The following is a 19233-nucleotide window of genomic DNA, read 5'->3' on the forward strand; positions in this document are numbered from 1 at the left end:
ATTTTCGTTGAAGGTGAACCCTGTAAACTTTTGGTGCCGACTGTCCTTGCAAATTTTTGTCTGTGGATAAAGCTTAAAAAATCTTTTTTTAAAACTCTGCCGGATCGGGACACTATAACAGAAATACAGCAACAAGAAACACACTGTGCGTGGGGCGATCACCTAACCACGTTCAGAGACCTCACCCAACACTACAGACTCGAAAGATGCACATTCCCGCCACCGCACGATAAATTGAACAGGAACGAGGCCGTAACTTTACGCTTGCTCCAGACACACACCTACCCTAGCCCCGCTATCTTACACCACTGCTATCCGCGTTTATATCCAACAGACGCGTGTAAAACTTGCGGACAGAGAGCAACGCTGCGACACATGCTCTGGGAATGTGCCGGAAATAACGGTAATCAAACCAGCTCCGTTCGCAACGCGTCCATAATTGCGACCGTTGCCAGAGTATGGGAAGGCTCGAGCTCGCTTCTTCCCGACTTTGTCCCGGATGCAGGAGCTGCCGGGGACCTTCTCCGTAGGCATCGCCGCCGCTGGGAGGCGGCTATCAAAGATTCAGAGCTGGCAGACCAGCTCTGGGCCATCCGGCAAGCCGAAGATGCCGCCCGAGTCCAAGGACTTCGAGCCGCCACCTGAGGCCACCACAGCAAGAACTGCTGGACTATTCTTTAATAAAGTTTCCTCATCTTGTCACTGAAGAGTGGTACATACGCAGTGGCATGCACCCTTTTACTCAAGTTGGCATCAAACAGGTTCATCGAAGAGTGGCACAGAGCTAGTGGCACATTCCCATTGCTCCAAGCTGGCGACAAAGGGGTTCATTCAACAGTGGCCCAGTGACCCAAGTTGGTCTGACGGTTGGTTCCGAGCCGTTCCATCAGTGCAGCAGCCCAATGCGCTACCCATTAGATCATGGACCATCACCCAGTCCAGCAACTCAAGTTGGTGGTAAAACAGTTAGAGACCGATAGACGGACACAGACAGCCCCCAGAAAGTTCGTGAGGTACCCTAGGAATGCTAGTGACATTAAAAAAACCCAGGTCATCAGAATCATTTTGGAGCTGTTTATTATAGCACTCCTTGTAGCCCACAGTGGAAGTTGCGATGCTATTAATCCCCATAAATGATTGAAGTTGCAGCTTTGGTTTTACTAAATCCAGATGTGCAACACAGAAATGAATTGTGTTGGCTTAGGGTACCCACCTCTACTTTGATGCATTCGTTTGGCACTCGCTCCAGCCTGCGCGGTCATCTGCTATGCTGCCATTAATAGTCCGGCCCAATGTAGCAACATAATAGGCCACCGAATGAGCTGGATCAAGTGCCAAAACGTCACGATGGACTGCTCGCATATGGACACCTTCTGCATCCCGATGTCATGACACATTCATTTCTTGGGAAACGAAACAAGCTGGTTTGTTTAGGGCACCCTGAGGTTTGCCAGTATCTTTTCTGGTGTATCAAGCCCAGGACCTTCACTTAATGCAAACCGAAAAAATTAAAAAAGGAAACATGAACAGTTGGAAATGTAATGTCAGTTTAAGGGAGGGGAAGATCTGATGTGGACGCTCACGATGCTCGGTGTCGGCAGGGGAGCCATCAGCACTTGAGTTGGTGTTCCCAGGCAGTCTCTCTTCCATGTACTCAATGAGCATGATGCAAGGTGCTTAGCTTCAATGTTTTGACGAAAACTTATATTTACTGTTTTCGCGGAGCAGTTTGTTCTATACAAACGCGATGGAGCTTTCGGCGGTGCGCCGCACGCTGCCTCAGCAACAGCGCACAGATATGAAGCCATTACCGCTTCAACTTTGCTTCTGTGTGATCAGCTGCAGGAAATAAAGCCGAGCTTTCACTAACGCACTGTGCTCCAATCATGACGGATTGAATCATGTGGATTGATGACGTGTGCAGTAGTTGGCTGCAAGAATAGTGACTGGCATGTTAAGGAATGGAATGAATCTGTGTAGCGAATTTTGTGGGCCATTGTTACAACTGTCCATACGTGTTACCGGCACATCGAGATGTAGGGCTTTCTTCGAGGATACAGAATTTTGCTCATCCGCCAGTGTTGTATCTCTGCCTTCAAAGAAAGTGCTTCAGCCCCGGAGTGCCGGCAAGAGCGAGTACCACTCATTAAACAATGACAAAGGGAGTAGCACCACTTCCTGTCATAGTATGTTTCGCGCACAGTATCTACACACATCTATCCCAACTGGCAAGGAATCTTGCGCCCACTCTATCATCAATGTGTCAATAAGTGAAAAAGGCACACACTTCAATATATGCGCACCATATATGCACAACAAATGATGGACTACACCGAGAGCGCATGAATGGTCGAAGCTGAATGCTTTGCGACGGTCCACAAGAGTAAGCGAGTTACTAGCAATAATACATCTTTGCTACAAGGTATTGCAATATAACACGGCTACATTTCAAGCCTTACGCGCAAGAACAAATCTATCAGAACTGAGCACACCTGTGAGCGATTAGGCGGAAATAATCAGATAGCGACCGCACCAAAGAAATTTACTTATATTCGAATGGTGCAACGCAACTGGGATGGAGACAAAGAAACACAAACAGCATCACAAGCGCCGACTGACAACTGGTTTTCTTTGCACCGAAACCGGCCTATTTATGGGCAAAAGGCTTGCCGTGTAACACCGCAGGTAACACAGGTATGGTCACACATGATCAACCAAAAACAAGATACCGCAAACAATTTAGAATGTATTGCTAAATCTACAGAAATAGCAAGAACAAGATATGTTTATCGTACGTAGTTTACTATTGCCACGTGTCATAATGCTTAGGGCTAAGGTGAAGTCACTATGCAGAAAAAATAATGACAAGGAAGGAACTTGTGCCCAAAACGATGTATCCACACACTTGGCTTGAGCAAAAAACAAAAAAAATCTTTAACAGGTGGTGAACCATTTAAGACCTAAACAAAACCTCCAGGAAACTCAATCTCCGCACCTTTCAAGAAAATGGAAGGCTTGCTCATGCAGTTGTCCACCAATCTTTATTATTATCTAATTATTGTTTTTTCTGCATAGCGACTTCGGACATCGCTGCCATGGCAGCGAGGCCCGAAAGGCAATTCTACCTGCCAAAGCAAGAGATATGTAATAAGGAAAGCATACTTACGTGAACGCTATTATGAAAGAAAACTTGGCCTCAGGTGTTGTTTTGTTGGATGTGTCAGTGTGCAGTCGACAGTGATCGCTTACAAAAGTGGGGCGCAAATGGCCTACATTGCACCCCCACTTCTGACAGCGGGTGGGCAAGCATGCCGTCCCTGCGCCCTCGGTAGATACGCCTATGTACAGAAAAAGTTCCAGTGAGCGATAAAGTTGGAGGTCAGACAAGGTCCTCGCTCACTGCACAAGTCTGCCTATCTGTTCTTGTTTTTCCTTTCTCGCTTGTTCACTGCAAGTGAGTAAACTTTATTGAAAGTTGTAGTATGGGTGAACGAAAACTTTTCTTAACGATCTTGAGGGACATCTGCAGGACTACATCACGTCTGGGTCACCAATTTGTGGGAGGCGGTGGGAAGAGGTAGCCACCATAGCCATGATTTATTTAGGCCGCCCAGCCATGTCGGCGCAGGATCTTGAGTGCGACCGGAGCTTGCAGCATGTTCTATTCTCGCGCTACCTGCTTGTGAGCAGTCTTCTGCTCTGGAGGTGATAGTTGTGCCGCTAAAGGGTCTACAGGGCCTTCTCCTAGTGAGAAGTAGGACTGAAATATGTGCAAAAGGCGTGCATTGTCTTGTGTGTTGCAACTCGGCAAGCAGAGTTGAGGCGTATTGGCCGGTTTTCGACGTGAGCCGAGAATTCATGCCGTTGAAGGGAACAACGCTGAAGACGGTGTTGTCGAACGGTAGGTATGCTACGGTGGCAGTGGCGTTGGTAGTGCTGGGTTCCGCAATCTGAAAGACATGTACTAGGCAGCATGGCAGCGTACGTTGTGAGCGAGACGCAGCCACAGTGGTGCCATAGAATAAAGAACATGATGCCGTAGTGCGAAATCACGACCTGCCGCAGGTTCTCGTAGATGCCCGGGCTTGCAAAAGTCAGAGCTCAGAAAGAAGACCGTGTGGCAGCTCGCGACTTGTGTGGATATAGTGCAACTGTTGGTCACTCACGTTGTTGACAGAAGTGATTCTCAAGATGAAGAAACCAGATGGTAGAGCTTCCCCTGGGCAAAACTTTGGAAGGCTCGCCTGATGCTGCTTGCGGTGAAATCCCGAATGCTGATAGCATCAGGGTTGTGGTGGTCGCTGAATAAATCGCCAAGATTGTGCTTGTCGCATCGCAGTGGTGCCATAGAATAAAGAACATGATGCCGTAGTGCGAAATCACGACCTGCCGCAGGTTCTCGTAGATGCCCGGGCTTGCAAAAGTCGGAGCTCAGAAAGAAGACCGTGTGGCAGCTCGCGACTTGTGTGGATATAGTGCAACTGTTGGTCACTCACGTTGTTGACAGAAGTGATTCTCAAGATGAAGAAACCAGATGGTAGAGCTTCCCCTGGGCAAAACTTGGGAAGGCTCGCCTGATGCTGCTTGCGGTGAAATCCCGAATGCTGATAGCATCAGGGTTGTGGTGGTCACTGAATAAATCGCCAAGATTGTGCTTGTCGCATCGCCATGCCTGCAAGAGTGAAATTTGCATCTGGTGGAGCCATCTGGGACAGCCTCTGAATTGGTGATGAGTGAGGTGCCCCCAAATGGAAAATGGGTAGCTTGCAGGAATGTCCAAGGGAGCAGAGCGGAAGGCCGTAGAATAGTTGAAAGCACTTGCGTTTGGCCCAGTGAGTTCCTTGAAGAGAGTCGTCATGCAGCTGCCTTTGAGCTGGGGAGGAGGCTCGTGGACCGAGCATAGGTAGCGCATGCTGATGATCAGCATGGGTGGGCGCAGGCGATGTGGAACGACAAGATGCAGAACAACGCTACGGTTCAAATGGTGAGAACTGTTGTGAGTGAGCTCTCGAGGCGACGTGGTGGGCAAGGACGACTACCCACAAGTCCTTGTAGAAGTCGGGGCCAGGAGGTGGCAGTCGGAGCCTGAAACCTTGTTGATACGGAAGTGGCTGTCCAGTTGGATGAACCACATGTCCGGCATGTCCACACAGAATTCCTGGACACCTTACAACCACAGGACATCTGCCGAACTGTGTGATGCAATGTCACTCAAGCCTTGGTAGGCTGGCATGGCTGGGCTCGGTCATCCAGGTCACCAATTTGTGGGAGGCGGCGCGAAGAGGTAGCCGCCGTAGCCACAGTTTATTTAGGCTGGCCAGTCATGCTGCTGCGGGATCTCAGGAGTGGCCAATACTGCGGCTTCTCAGGTACCGCATGCCAGCATGTTCGATTCTCACGCTATCTGCTCGTGAGCCGCCTTCTTCCTCCCCGGCTGTGGAGGCGATAGTCGCGCCGCCACAATCTTCTCTCAAGAAAGCTTCATCTATGCAGCCACAACCATGTTTTAGGCCAAGCCACACTCGGGACAAAGCCTCACATGGCCACATTACGGTATTCTCAAGACGGCACAGCATCCATTAAGAAATTTGCACAGACGTTGGCGCAACATTTTCCTATGCTATTGGGTCACTAATATCAGTGGGAGGTTAGCAAACACGACAAGTTGTGTAAAAGTAAAACTGAATGTTATTAACAGTAACAAACGCCTGTGCATGACCCAGTCTGCCACGCTGTCACCTTCAATCCCTGGCTAGAGTTGGCTACTACAAGCAGAAAGTGCGCAGGCTCTAACAAGGAAAGAGGTTTTTGTCCTTATGTGGCGATTTATATCAACAGCACTGTCAAGGTCCTGTATTGGTTGCCGTGCAAGCGAAGGTAGCGTAAAGCTTAGCATTGTCTCGTTTGCATTTTGTTTATTATCTACAACTGTTCACTGCTCAAATAGAGTCTCACTCGTTGTGCAAATGAAAGTTCCATGCAAGTAATGCAGACATGGTTTATAGGCACTTATAAACACCAAAACAGATTTTAAAAAAAGCTTTATTCATACAAAGGTACATGTCGTGTATGGCAGGCCGACTGGTGGCAACTGTATAAACCGTTCTTAACTTGCTAGCACTTGCCTAAAACATATTGTACAGGCTCCTTTGAACATACTGGTAAATAAATCAAGAACAAAGGGCTGGACATAAAAAAAGAGAGTATTGTAACACAGTAGTGCAAAAATACCACCACAACTGCTTTGGTGTGAAATGCATAGGGTCCCATAAAATATGCATGAACGATGCAAGGTGCATCATTACAGTGGCACATGGGAATGTGTTTAGCTTGTCAAATGGTCTTTGCTTAGTGACAGGTCAATATATTAATATTAACTCTCAGTAGTCTGTTGCAGCATGCACAAGTGCTTTAAGCAACCAAGCAGCCAGGTACAATACACGTTGACAAGTAAAACTAAACATTCGTTTTACACTCTTGTCACATAGGCAGTTTCAATTTCCATAGGAGTTTACTTGCACTAAACCTTTCAATTATGATTGAAACATGAAACGTGGCTGAGTATAGGAGGGAAGAAGCCAAGCAAGCTTGAACATGACTGTGCAACAACACCATATGTGCAGTGACTCGAGCATGATTGAAAGTATCTGTGCGACACAGGTCTACTTTAGCAGGGCCTCAGCTGCTCAATCAAAATGAAGTGGGTTCCAGCCAGTCCTATTGGATCAGGCTCTAACTGCGTTTGTTGTCGTTGTTGCCTCTGACAGTACAACCAGCTACGGTGGGGAAAGCCGAATCCCGCCTTCAGCAGTGCCCATTTCACAACTATGTCCAGACGGCACCTGCTTTAGATGGACACGTATGTGGCACATGCTATAGCATTGCGAATGGTTTTGGATAATTACGGTGCAGTTTTTACTTCATGGCATGTGAAATACCATGGCTACTTAAAAGAAGCCACCATATTGTACGGAGTGCCAGCAGCAGTTCATGCAGGCATTCTTGCCTCACCGTAACCCAGATATAGCTGCAAATTCTTGTACTGCTTTACCAGACAAGTCCTTCGATGCCACTGTGCGCTGCGCAGCAATGATGTGGTGAAGTCGACCTAAGTCTAACGAAGGGGACGACTCTGCGCATTGTAAACCAATTAGCCACCGCCAACTGCTTCTGAAGAAGTAGCTTGCCACAACTACTTTATTGGCAATTGTGGCAGAAATACATACGGTATGTGCGGCGGTAGAATGGAGGCATTTAAGACTGACGAAAAAACTACTGGTGGGGAAGGTTTCTAGGGAATATTGGGATATTGTTGGCACTTGAATTCTTATTTCAAGATCTAGCTGGTGCATTTGATTGCATAGGTTATTAGGCTTTCCCCTGCTCTGCCGAAACTGCTTGTGATGGGTAACTTAATCAGTTTAAAGCAGGGTATGAATTGTACTGCTGTTGGTGATGCAAGCATGCATGAAGCAACTCCCATGCGTAACAATCAGTTCCAGTAGCTTCCATCTAAAGAATAGGAACATGACCAATATTGGGTACTATCCTCATTATTCCCAAGGAACTGACAATGAACATGACAAAAAGTCACAAAGAGCAATGCGCTGGCACGTTTTGATGGCAAAGGGCGAATTTTGGCAATTTCTACAGCAGAGGCTGCATGAAACACCTCTTTCGTATGGCGTCACCCGGCATTTGTATTTCTGCTTTACGCTGTGTGACAAACATGGCGCCCTTCCTGATAAAACACATTTTGCGTGGCTACCAAGGTACAATAAAACTATGGCCATCGGTGCGCTAACGCAAGGCAACAATATGCTACTACCGACAGTATGTCAGAGAGGCTTTCCACATGGATGCTGCTTTCAGGAAGGTCCATTATAGTATTAGTCATTAGTGCATATAAAATCCTAGTGCCTCCATGTCATATCTTGTCCTGGCTAAAAGTGCCCTGCCAACAAAGTGAAGCATCAGATGTCTTCACATTTCAGCAATGATAGGCATTTCTACTGAGTAACCGTGGCAGAGATGACAGTGTACCAGTTGTGACACACTTATGCCAAACAGATGAATCACACTTCCGGTGGCCTTGTCGAAGAGAGGGATGTGATGAAAATGACACGCTGAAGAATTTGGAACAAACACAATTCGAACTTGCACAAGCCAGACATTGTAACGGAAAAGCCCCAGCTCTCTTTGCAGTATGAGAGGAAAAACATAAAAAAGAAGCCTAGAATGCATTCATGTTAAGCATCCCAAAGGCTGCATATATTGCTTTTAGAGAGGACAAACACCAGCACATTGCTAGAAGGTTGCTGGGAAGTTGCGACTATTCCTTTTAAAGAAGATAAATGCCAGCACTCGGTTAAACAACACAAGGAGGCTTTCATGCGAGTACTCGGTTATCTGCACAATAAGATGCTCAACTTCTTGAAACAGTAGCTTCATTCAGAAAGAAGAACAAGAGCAATCTAAAGAAAAAGAAACACAGTAACTGGCATATATAAAAGCAAATGACTTGAGCAGGGGACTTGCTTGTCATAGAATGTAACTGTGACACCAAAGCATCAACTAACAGTGCAGACAGGCTCACTAGACTTCTCAGAAGAAGAATTCTGACAACTCAATGTGCTCCAAACATAGGTCTGATGTGAGCTTCTTAGGAATCTCGCACTTGTTGCCAGTATATTGAAGAAAACTATAAAGCTGCTGTATGTTCTTTCATTCAACTCCGGTAGATGAAGAAAGGAAGGCTTTCTTCTTTTCCTTCCATTTTGTGTCATGTACAGTGCTGATCAAAAAACACAAATAAACATTAAAGCAAGTGCGTTAACAGGAGCCAACTTTCCACACTAAACCAAAATGGGTGCTAGCACGTCAAGTTTCTTCCACGTGAGCAACACCCGAAATTATTTGTAAAAAACAATTACACAGCGCTAATCATCTAAAAGCAATAATAAAAAAATGTCTATTGCTTGACTGAGACGTTAAAGATAGCAGGTGCGCTCAAACAATATTAGAAGCTTGTCAATAACACACATAGGCGTCGAGGACTTTACACTGCTTAGGTAGTACACCGTAACAGTTTAGAAGACATATGCACAAAGTCAGGTACATCACATTAAAAATTGAAACAACATGCACAACTCTACAGGAGAGGAAGGCAGATATTGCACGACAGTTTTGCAATGCTCAGAAGCAAGCAAACAAAAGAAAAACAAATGACACTTTTTTGGCATCGTACTCTGGCGCACACGAGACGAGATGGCCGAAGAGAGTCTCAGATCCTCATCAGTTTTTCGTCAGCGAGGCCCACAGTGACGGAATGCTGCCACTGAGCAACACGTAGGACAGTGCATATCCTCCAAAAAGCCCAGCAGTCAGGAAGCACAGCATGATGGCAATTTCCTGCACGCGAATAGCAGTAAAACAAGGAATTGGACAATGCCATAACTTACAGAGCATTGCCGGTGCCACGGTAAGGCCTACTTCGACTGGAACGAGGGAAGGCATTTCAGTGCAGACCTGTCAGCCTTCCAATTACCTCGATGGCGGGCAAGATGAGACCCAAGGGAAACCATCGGTGTTAGTCGGCACCCGGAGAAGTGTTACATAATTTTGGCTTTATTCCTACTGTCTGTCATGCCAGTGCATATGCACACAGCTGATCGGCAGGAATGCCAGCGCGTTTACGTGAGCATGCATGCAGCACTCGTGCCATCAGTGGAAGGCAGAACACCCTCCTGTCTCCGCCACCGATTCGACGGAGCGGTGCGTTGACCGAGCGTCCACTTTCGTTTTGTTGATTTTGCAGCCAAAGGGCACTGCACGTCTCCAAAGTTCCTTTAACTCTCTATATGCAAGCCATGCACGCTCCGGTGGTAGCAGAACAGCACAGCACCGGTGCCGGGAATGTGCCTCGAGTGGCTGTATAATTGATGAATATATGTTGAGATTCAGTGAGAAATACTAATAACCGTTTCATTGTTGAAGATGTTGACTGTTTGTTGAAATATTGATTGAGTAGGAACACTGAAAATGGGCACCCTGCTCTGTATGTTTAATTAGCTAGGATGATGTGCCACAAACAGAAATATTCATAATGTTTATTTGCAAAATATTTGTACCACGGCTGGCAAAATTTTGGTTGTTGTTACTTTTTTTTTTATGCAGTAGGCAACAGCACCTTAGGTAGGTTCAACTAATGGAGTGAGTGTGAAAAATCAGCCTTCAAGATGGCAATAGTATTTATATTCTCCTGAAATAATTTTTACCCCTAATCTGAACGCTAAACCAAAATTTGGAAAAATTTTGCCGCAATTATGAAAACAGGAAAATTTCCTAATCGCATGCTCTACCTCTGCTGCCCTCGCCTGTTTACCTTTTAACGACATAATACTGTCAAGGACCAAGAGTTGCCTGTTGTATGCATACGATGGCGTGCCCGACTAGTTCTTTGCTTGTAATCAAAACTGGAATATCAATTAACTGGTCCTTGCTCTCTAATCCACACTACTGTCTTATATTATTATGCCTGTCATCTTACATTTCATCAGTCATTGTGTGGGCAGCGTACTAAACTACTGATGTCGTTTAGGTACTGCAATCTGCTTCCACATCAGCACCAAGAACTTTGGTTTTGATACCACTGACACATAGCACACGTGAGCAGCTCTAGCTGCAAACTGGCTTCTGCAGAGCTGTTTTACTTAGATCACAGTGCTCTACTGGTATGATGTTCTACATTAAAGTTAGGCTTACTAGTTCAAATGTCTCACCTTGTACGTCTTGGACTTCGTCTTCTTGCTTTGCACGCGCTTCTTTGACTCCTTGATGTCAGACTTTGACTTCTTGTTCTCGTGTTTCCCTGTTATCAAGAAAACAGCAGCACTAGCTTAGTTGCTTCGTCAGACAGTGCTCGAATGATGCAGCTATCATGGTTATGCGGCAGCTGCGTTCTGGACACAGCGAGTACATTAAATTTTATTATATGCACTGCCCATTCAATTCATCATCTGAAAATAGTAGACATAAACAAAGCAGTGATGACACCACAGGTAGCTCATACTGTAAGAAATGGCACACGGTTGTCTTGTTCACTCGTAAGTCCACTTCTAAAACACATAAACGAAGCCCTCTTGCCATTTAACTTGCAGTAGGCATAGATACTGCAGAAAAAGAAAGAAGGGGCAATGACCAAAATAAAAACAAGAGCCATCTTGATGTTTTAGGGCTCATAAATGCATCTTGTGCACAATAAAAATTGGGAGTTTCGCATAAGAATGAAGCTATGACTGCAATAGTGAGGTTTGGCATTGCACTTCCACGTCTGGATGGTGTTCTAGCTTCACGTGGGTTTTAATAACATGAACATGACATATGCGAGTGCGCCAACATTTACAGCACTGTTAACAGCTTTAACACGCCATATATGGCCTGTGATAGCATCACACAGGCGCCACTACGCTGGCCGGAAAGAGCTGTGACAGTAAAATTACATCGCTCTTTTAGGTTTGAGCACTGCTATTGTTTTGCACTTTTAATATTTAATAGTCTGAGATTTAAGATAAAAGGCATGTGCTGTGAATGTTATGTTCGTGACATTTGTTTATTGGCGGCCATTCTCAAAATTCTCAGGAACAATTTAGTCAAGAACGTACGACTTAGTATGAGCAACCCTATTGATTGAATGGTGTAGCAATATAACCCACACATAGGGCATGGATGAGCATTTAGCATACATATACATAAATATAATAGAGCCCCACGACAATACCGATGCTAAAAATTCACTTCGAGTGCCCATATAATTGCTATCGCAATAAAAAAAGAACAGCATGTACAGAAGATACAGTATAGTACGTGCACTCATGAGAAAAAGTTCGGAGACCACAGATCGGCAATACAATCCAAATTTTTTTTTGTACCAGAGCTCTGCAACTGTGGAATAACTTCAACAAACTGCAGTGATGAAACACATACACGTAGGCTGCACCACTTGATTTCAGCCAGCATGCGCATGTTGCGAATTTTTTTTTTTTTTATTTCAGCACCATTCATCTCGAACCTTTTGCTCATGAGTGCACATACAATATACAGGTCTGAAGTGGTGCAAAAAGCATGGCTGAATAGCTGGTAGACCACCTCATGGCAGTTTATTGCTCGCACTGTTAACTCAATAGGTGCTGTGTTCCACCACTATCTGTATCAATAACAGATGTACACTCCCAATCAGTAGAGTGACCGGTATGCTCATGATTATGCAGTGTTTCCTTAGGCCTGCATTTTACCAGTGTTGTTTCATACCTGCCAACCTGTGAACCTTAAAATTCATAATATCCTGTGGATACAATGATGAGAGAGAGAGGAAGGGTAGCGGCTGTTGCAGGCTTCTTTTCTTCTATAAAGCTTGCTCTGAACACACGGCTTCTGAGGGATGCATACACACTTTATTAACTCTTTAGATGCAGAATGCAAGCAGCATCAAAGTTGGAACAGCAGAGACTGACAAGAAAAACATCGTTCGTTATGTCACAGTGAGTTTTTCAGCAAATTTGCTGTTGCTGATTTCACCAGCATCTGGAACATGTCTGCATAAGCTTGCTCAAAGAAAGTACCTCCTAGGGTCCTTTCACTATAAGAAGACCACCAAGAGAAAGTAGAAAACTGAGGATTAAAACACTTTTGTTAATGTAATTAATTATCCATAAAACTTGATGCAACATTCATAAAATCATAGACGAAGCCCAAATATGTAAAAGTTATGCAAAACTTGAGAACGTTGGCATGTATGCAGATTCACCAATGTAGGCAGGGTCATGGTTGCTAACGAAACCTCATAAATGACCATGGAAAGTTTGTTTCATTCAGTAAGGTTACTCAGCTATTTCCTTAGTGGGCCTGTAGAAATCCATCAATTTGATTGACAGTTATTCTGCATGTTGTCAATCATTCCCGTTGCAGTTATTCTACTAGCAGCACCATGGACTGATTGAAATGATGACTCAACTTAACTATTCGTCAAATTTTACCATTTCTGCCAGATTGGGGAGTCTGGAAAAATAATATTTTGACTGGAGCTACCATTAAAACTAGCCTACAGTGTTTCTAGCACTTCCTCAATAAAGCGATGCAAAATTTGAGCTTTAGTCGACTGGGCAACCTCATTTTTAAATGACAGTAGCAGTGAAGACACAGAAGCTTCTGTCGGGTTGTCTACTTTTCCAATTCAGTGCCTAGTCTGTTTTAATGTCTCAAATGACGGTAGGCGCTCATGAGTGCATGTTATTTTGATAATGGCTTTCAGCAACATCAAGTACAACTTTATTTTTCCCATCATGGGTTGCTTTTATCTATCAGCATTTTGACAGTTTATGTACAAATTATTACTAGCAATCCTTCCCGCCATTGCAATTTTCACTCACACAAGAGTACGCAGTCGATTCCAGACTGACCTTCGACTGCTCAACTATCAGTCTAATCTCTTACAATCTGAACACCGCTTGTGCAAGTGCCCTCATTCATTATGGTGCAATACTGTGCAACACTCTGAATTATTGTAGAGTACTGTACAAGCATTGAACAAAGCATGTGGAGGCTTCAGCACTGCTTGAACTTGCACTAGACCAGGCTGCTTGCATAGAAAAGCTGATCAGACTCAATAATCAAGTGTCAGGAGGCTTTGGCATGTTTCCTGACGTGACAGCCGTGGCTTCGCGAGTCCAAAGAATGCAGTAAAAAACAAACCAGCTGCCTACTGCAATAAAAGGTGGTGCTCTCCTGCATAGCACGGGCATCACTGTGGCTAGCATTGACTATAAAAAAATTGCACGATTTTTTTTTTTGCATGGTCTCATTTATAAGAGTTGGAAACTGGGAGCTAGGTGTACATTTTGTCCATTTCAGATTTTTTTTTACTCTCACCGCTTAAACGAAAAATAGTGGATTATGACTTTCATTCATGTTCCTTGAGGTGCTTCGTTGAAATGTCAAGTAAAAATTCTCAAAAACTGCCTGAGCAATTATTACTGCTTCATATCCATTCAAAACACCGGAGATCAGGCTCTCATATTACGCACCTGGGCATAAATTGCGACTACTGCGTCTTGAAATACAAAACGGCAGGACGTAAAAGCACCAGAAATGAGCACATTTCTAGGGTTAACGAAAAAGTTGAGCACACACATGGTGGTTATGTAAACTTCATGGAAGAGGTGTCAGCCACCCTAACTGCTGAAAGACTGCTGTGCTGTGTATGGTGAGGTTGTTTATATACACTCAGGTTGATTGGCCATTAGTGAGCCACTCAAAAGTCTGTTTTCGACACTTGGCCAAGTGAATTTCAAGGCCATCTGGTTAGCCTTACACACACTTCAGCATTAAATTACATAATAACCTTTAACCTGGAAGTACTGCATTGTGGACACAACTCTTATTCTTGCAAACCCTTATTCTTAGACTCTGGAGAATTCCACAGAGTGATGCGTACGCAGGGCGCATAGCAGGGTGTGCGAACAGCGGTTCTTGAAACTAAAATACATATAGAATAAAATATTTCTTGTATGATTTCCAGGCATTTGGCAACCTCCTTAAAAAAGTTTCTGAATACTACTATGACATTGTTTTTGCACACTGCCCACACTGGCTGTGTTTGTAAAACATCTAGAACACCTTACTGTGACAAAAAATGTCTGGATTTACCAGAGCAATAGGACAACTGAGTACTGCTGGTTTCTGTTCTGGCACGAGGCTAGGATGAAATAAAATTGAGGGGTTCAGCTTCCCAACGCAGCATGTGGGCTAAGAAAGATGGCACTTTGGGGGGCTTTGGACTAGTTTTGACCGCCTGATGTTTCTTAACGTGCACTTAAATACTAAATCTGAGCACAGGCGTTTTTTTCATCTTGCTTCTATCAGAATGCATCTGCAGTGGCCGGGAATCGAACACAGCCAGCTCAGCAACACAATGCCATAGTTGCTGAGCTGGTCTGTATAGCTGATAAGTGTATTTGCTAGCCAAACATTCTGTCTGGCCTGCAGAAGTAAAAAAAAAAACGAACTAGGCAAAGGAAGAAACTTGCACATATGTAAAAATTTGTATCATAATGTGTAGAAAAATTAAACTACGATACCACAGACATTTTGGACATTATGACAAATCAAATTTCATGTGCGAGTCTAAAACCATCTCTCAGCAGGCATACAAAACTACTCAAAAAAATAAGAGAAGAACTTTTCCATGAAGCCACTGGAAGGAGCCACTGTGTACGCATGTAGAACAGAAAAACCTGCGAGGCATAAGTATTACAATGCTGCTCAGAGCACCTGCGTTCCATGATAATCTTTAGGTCTCCTTACATTGCCTGACCAGCCGCATTTGCATTTTTCTCAGGATGTTCTGGTGACAGGCGCTCCCAACTACTTGTCACAACAGCAGAATAAAGAGGGACCAATTTCTGCCAGCCAGTCTAGTAGCAAGCCATCTTACTGCTCAGAGCGCTGTGTTATCCCACTTTTCCTCTTGTGCCAATGATTCGTGCTGCTCTCGCCGGTTTGCAGGTGAGACAGAGCTCCACAACACCAATTTTTTTAGCTGAAAAGCTGCAAAGCTCACTTTATTTTGTTGCCTAGAATGGGCAATGCAGAGGTTAACAATAGTAATAAAATCTGCATCCCAGCCACGCAATGACTGAACAGCTGGGAAAGTGACGGTGCATGATAACCTCGGGTGAAGCTGTTTGCTTAGGGAGCCTAGTGGAAGGCAGCAACATGAGGCTGAACAGTTGACTGCACTTCAGCAAAATGAAAGTGGTTGCATTCTGCACCATAACTGCACTGAATGAGTACTGCGTTACATGCATGTGCACTGTGGTACACCGCTGTCACTATTCAGCAGTGGTATAGCAGCTGATTATTGAAAATTTGCTTTTCAATCATTCCCATACTAATATAGATTCAACAGATGTTTTAAATATTGAATAATGACTGTTTGGTTTAAAAACGTTGCTGAATAGCAGGACATTCCACTGGTCATGCAGACAGTGTCTGTTGTGTCACCTAGCTGAGCAGTTCTGTATGCATTGAATATTAAATCATATATGCAAATGTCCATGAAGTACACTGCTGGGTTTCTTATACCTAGACTGTGAAAAGGTCAAACAATTTTCTAACCTAACATTTTGGAAAGAAGGGAGGTGTTAGTGGGGTTAGAAAAGTGCTACACTTTTTATTGCAACGTTACAATGGAAACATGGGAAACACAAACAGGCTGTTAGACAAAGACTGAATTTTAGCATACATTCTTACAATGCATCATTGCACACTTTTTCACAAGAAAAAGAAAATGAAAAAGATATTTGTTACTTGTTCACTGGATTCGCATCAAACAGAAATTAAAGATGCCACCATCTTTAATTTCTGTAGACCATGTAAGAAACCTAAATATTCTGAGCTAGGTGATTCTCAGAATACTTGCCTATAAATTTCCGGTACGTCTCAACCGGTGGCTGATTGAAGGAGTCCTTCCTAGCTCTTCCCATACCTGCAGGTCGAGTCTCTCAAAGCAGTAACAAAGACTGAAAAAAAAAAGAAATAAAATAATATGTGCGTGCTTGACATTAACGAATATCCATCGATGCGTGCCATTTAGATAATGTGGTACAAAACATGTTAATGCGCGGCAAGGTGCATTTTACATGCAGCCCTTCATATGCATGAACAATAACTCACTACGTGTCTCGCCTGGGAATCGCTGATCGCAAAACTAAACCAATTACTAAACCGAACGGCTAAGTTTCGAAAAGTAAGATAACAATGCTTAACCGCACAATACGTGAGAGCGATCTGTCAGATCGACAATATATTCGAGAGAGCGACACGTTGCCATATGATCAAAAGAAGAAGCAATCTTCGTTGATACGATTGTTAAGTTAGCAAACATCGCACTTTTACACAGCGCGCTTATAAGAAGTGGACCGAACAGTAGTTCTCGCTGCTTCGCCAAAAGTAAACACCTGTCTGAAGAAAGACAAACAACCGTTTATTCTTGCCCCTGGTACCCGGAAGGTGTGTCTGTACAGAGCACGTCTAAGGATTTCAATAGTAGAGAGATAGTTGCTACTTACTTGAGGACTCGTCGTTATCTTCTGCTGGTCGTTGCCGCGTCCAGTTATTCCACGTAGGACCTGCCCAACCGCCGGACACGTAATCAGAAGAGACGGCTGCGGGGTTCCGCGAGGATGTCTAAACGCCCAGCAACTCGCAACAAACCTAACAAGGCATTTTAAAATTGAGCGATGACATAAATAAAATCAGCAAAATCCCGCGCACCTGTTTGGAAACAATACAACTTTTAACACGCGCTAGACAGATGAAGGTCGCACAGTGCTGCTCCTGTTCAAGAGGGCGCTGGCTACAACTTCGCCGTTGGGAGCCTACATACGCGGGAAGTCCCGTATGTTGGCTCTCTACCATGTCACCAGGCCCCGTACACTCTCAAGTTCAACAAATGGCCACAGAAGGCGAAAAATCAATCGAGGCGCGTTTCAGCGTAAGCGCGCAAGTGGAGTTACCGTAATTTGGTCGAATACTTTAGTTTGTGCTTTCTCTGCTAGGGGCGCTAAACATGGTGAATTTTTTACTTTACACAAACCATTGACATAAACAATCGAGGTGTCTAAAGATGTTTTGTTACCTCAGGCAAATAGGCAGTTGATTTTTTTTAAATTTGATTGTTGAAGCTGCTTTTTAGTCATAGCGTCAAGGTTTTTGTACTTGATTAACCACCGACAGCCGACAGCCTATTGGCATCGATGTGTTTCCTGGCCGTTGGCGTTCGAATACTACGGCGGTAAAACATTTTCGAAAGCATGCTGGTTTCGTCTGCGAGTCATTACATAGACTTGCTGTAAAGAGGTCTACTCTTGGCAAAAAATAGTGCCTCATTTTGTTTAGGCGTTGATTATCATGATGAATGCGGCGGAGGTTGAGGGAGTACGCTTGAAGGTACGTTTTTATGCCGTTGATCTCCATAACACCGTAAATACGCAAAGCGATGTCACAGAACACCCGATCATTGTGTGTTCTCCGTCATCGCTTGTTTGCTGTACGCCTACTAATTCTTCATTTCTTCAAGTGTTGTATCCTCCTTTTGTCCTTGTTCTCTTGTGCTTCACTTACAGTATGTCGTTCCGTCAGCTGTAATGCGCATTTGCAAAACCAATACGTTTGATAAGACGCAGTGGTTGTCATAATTTCACTATACATGTATTAAGCTGGCACATATATGGTTCAGATACAGATGCCTGTATGCGGACTTGCACGACGTTGATGCGGAGATTAGGATAATTATGACAGAGGCAGCTGACGGCCGTAAGCTGTTGCATTCTTTCCGCCAAACTACCCGGCCTGGTAGTGCTGTAAAGATGCTGTATAAAAGTGACACGCGGTGACAGGGAAATTATTATACTTAGCAGCCGACCGTACGTTTTGTTGCTTAGGTCTTCTTTCTGGTGCGTTTGTGCTACCCTTATTAATGAGCCATTTCTTGCCTATGTTCTTGACTATGTAACCGCGTTTGTGTGGATGCGTAGACGTGTGCTTTTTGTTGTACTTGTAAAATGCAAATAAAATATTTTCAGGCTTACTCAATCTTTGGTGTCGTGTGCGTTTATTCCAGTGGAGGCCATCGTGCCACCTGGAAACCGCATTTTGTCAGTAGCCCTACACGAAATGCAACAGCTGGAGCGCGGCGGCACAACTCGGCGTAACGGCGGCGTAATAAACGAAAAACAGCTCGGGATGCCCTTAAAAGTCAATTCAGAGTGTGCCTTAACTCGATATGACTCAGCGCTACATGTATTCTGCGCCTCGATCGTGCTCCCGCCAGTTTGGTTGCTGTGTGGCAAACGTAGCGCCTACTTAATATAGGCGCTACGTTTGCTACACGGCAACTAAACTGGCGGGAGCACGATCGAGGCGCAGAAGCCAGAAACCCAGTAAAGCCATAGAACACCTGGTAAAGCGTGTGCAAAACCCCGTTTCCGGATGGATGGATGGATGGATGGATGGATGTTATGAGCGTCCCCTTTGGAACGGGGCGGTGGCTTGCGCCACCAAGCTCTTGCTACTATGCTGCCTAATATCCTACCTAGGTTAACCCATGAGAACAAAAAAACACACTATGAACTACCACGTCCAAATTTTCTGATACCCTATTGCGAACTGTGCTTT

At 44.5% G+C, this 19233-nt stretch overlaps 1 protein-coding gene across 1 annotated transcript; it reads right to left on the reverse strand.

Annotated features, from left to right (window-relative positions):
• Positions 1 to 6024: 6024 nt before the first annotated feature.
• LOC135910966 (triple QxxK/R motif-containing protein-like) lies at positions 6025 to 17385 on the reverse strand. The gene is made up of 4 exons (XM_065443040.2): positions 17127 to 17385; positions 16478 to 16577; positions 10782 to 10870; positions 6025 to 9411 (listed from the first exon to the last, which is right to left on the reverse strand). Exons 2-4 carry the CDS (start codon positions 16539 to 16541, stop codon positions 9295 to 9297), a joined length of 270 nt encoding a protein of 89 aa, XP_065299112.1. The 5' UTR covers positions 16542 to 16577; positions 17127 to 17385; the 3' UTR covers positions 6025 to 9294.
• Between the last annotated feature and the right edge of the window lie 1848 nt (positions 17386 to 19233).

The sequence above is a fragment of the Dermacentor albipictus genome, chromosome 2, assembly GCF_038994185.2.
Source record: "Dermacentor albipictus isolate Rhodes 1998 colony chromosome 2, USDA_Dalb.pri_finalv2, whole genome shotgun sequence".
NCBI lineage: Eukaryota > Metazoa > Arthropoda > Arachnida > Ixodida > Ixodidae > Dermacentor > Dermacentor albipictus.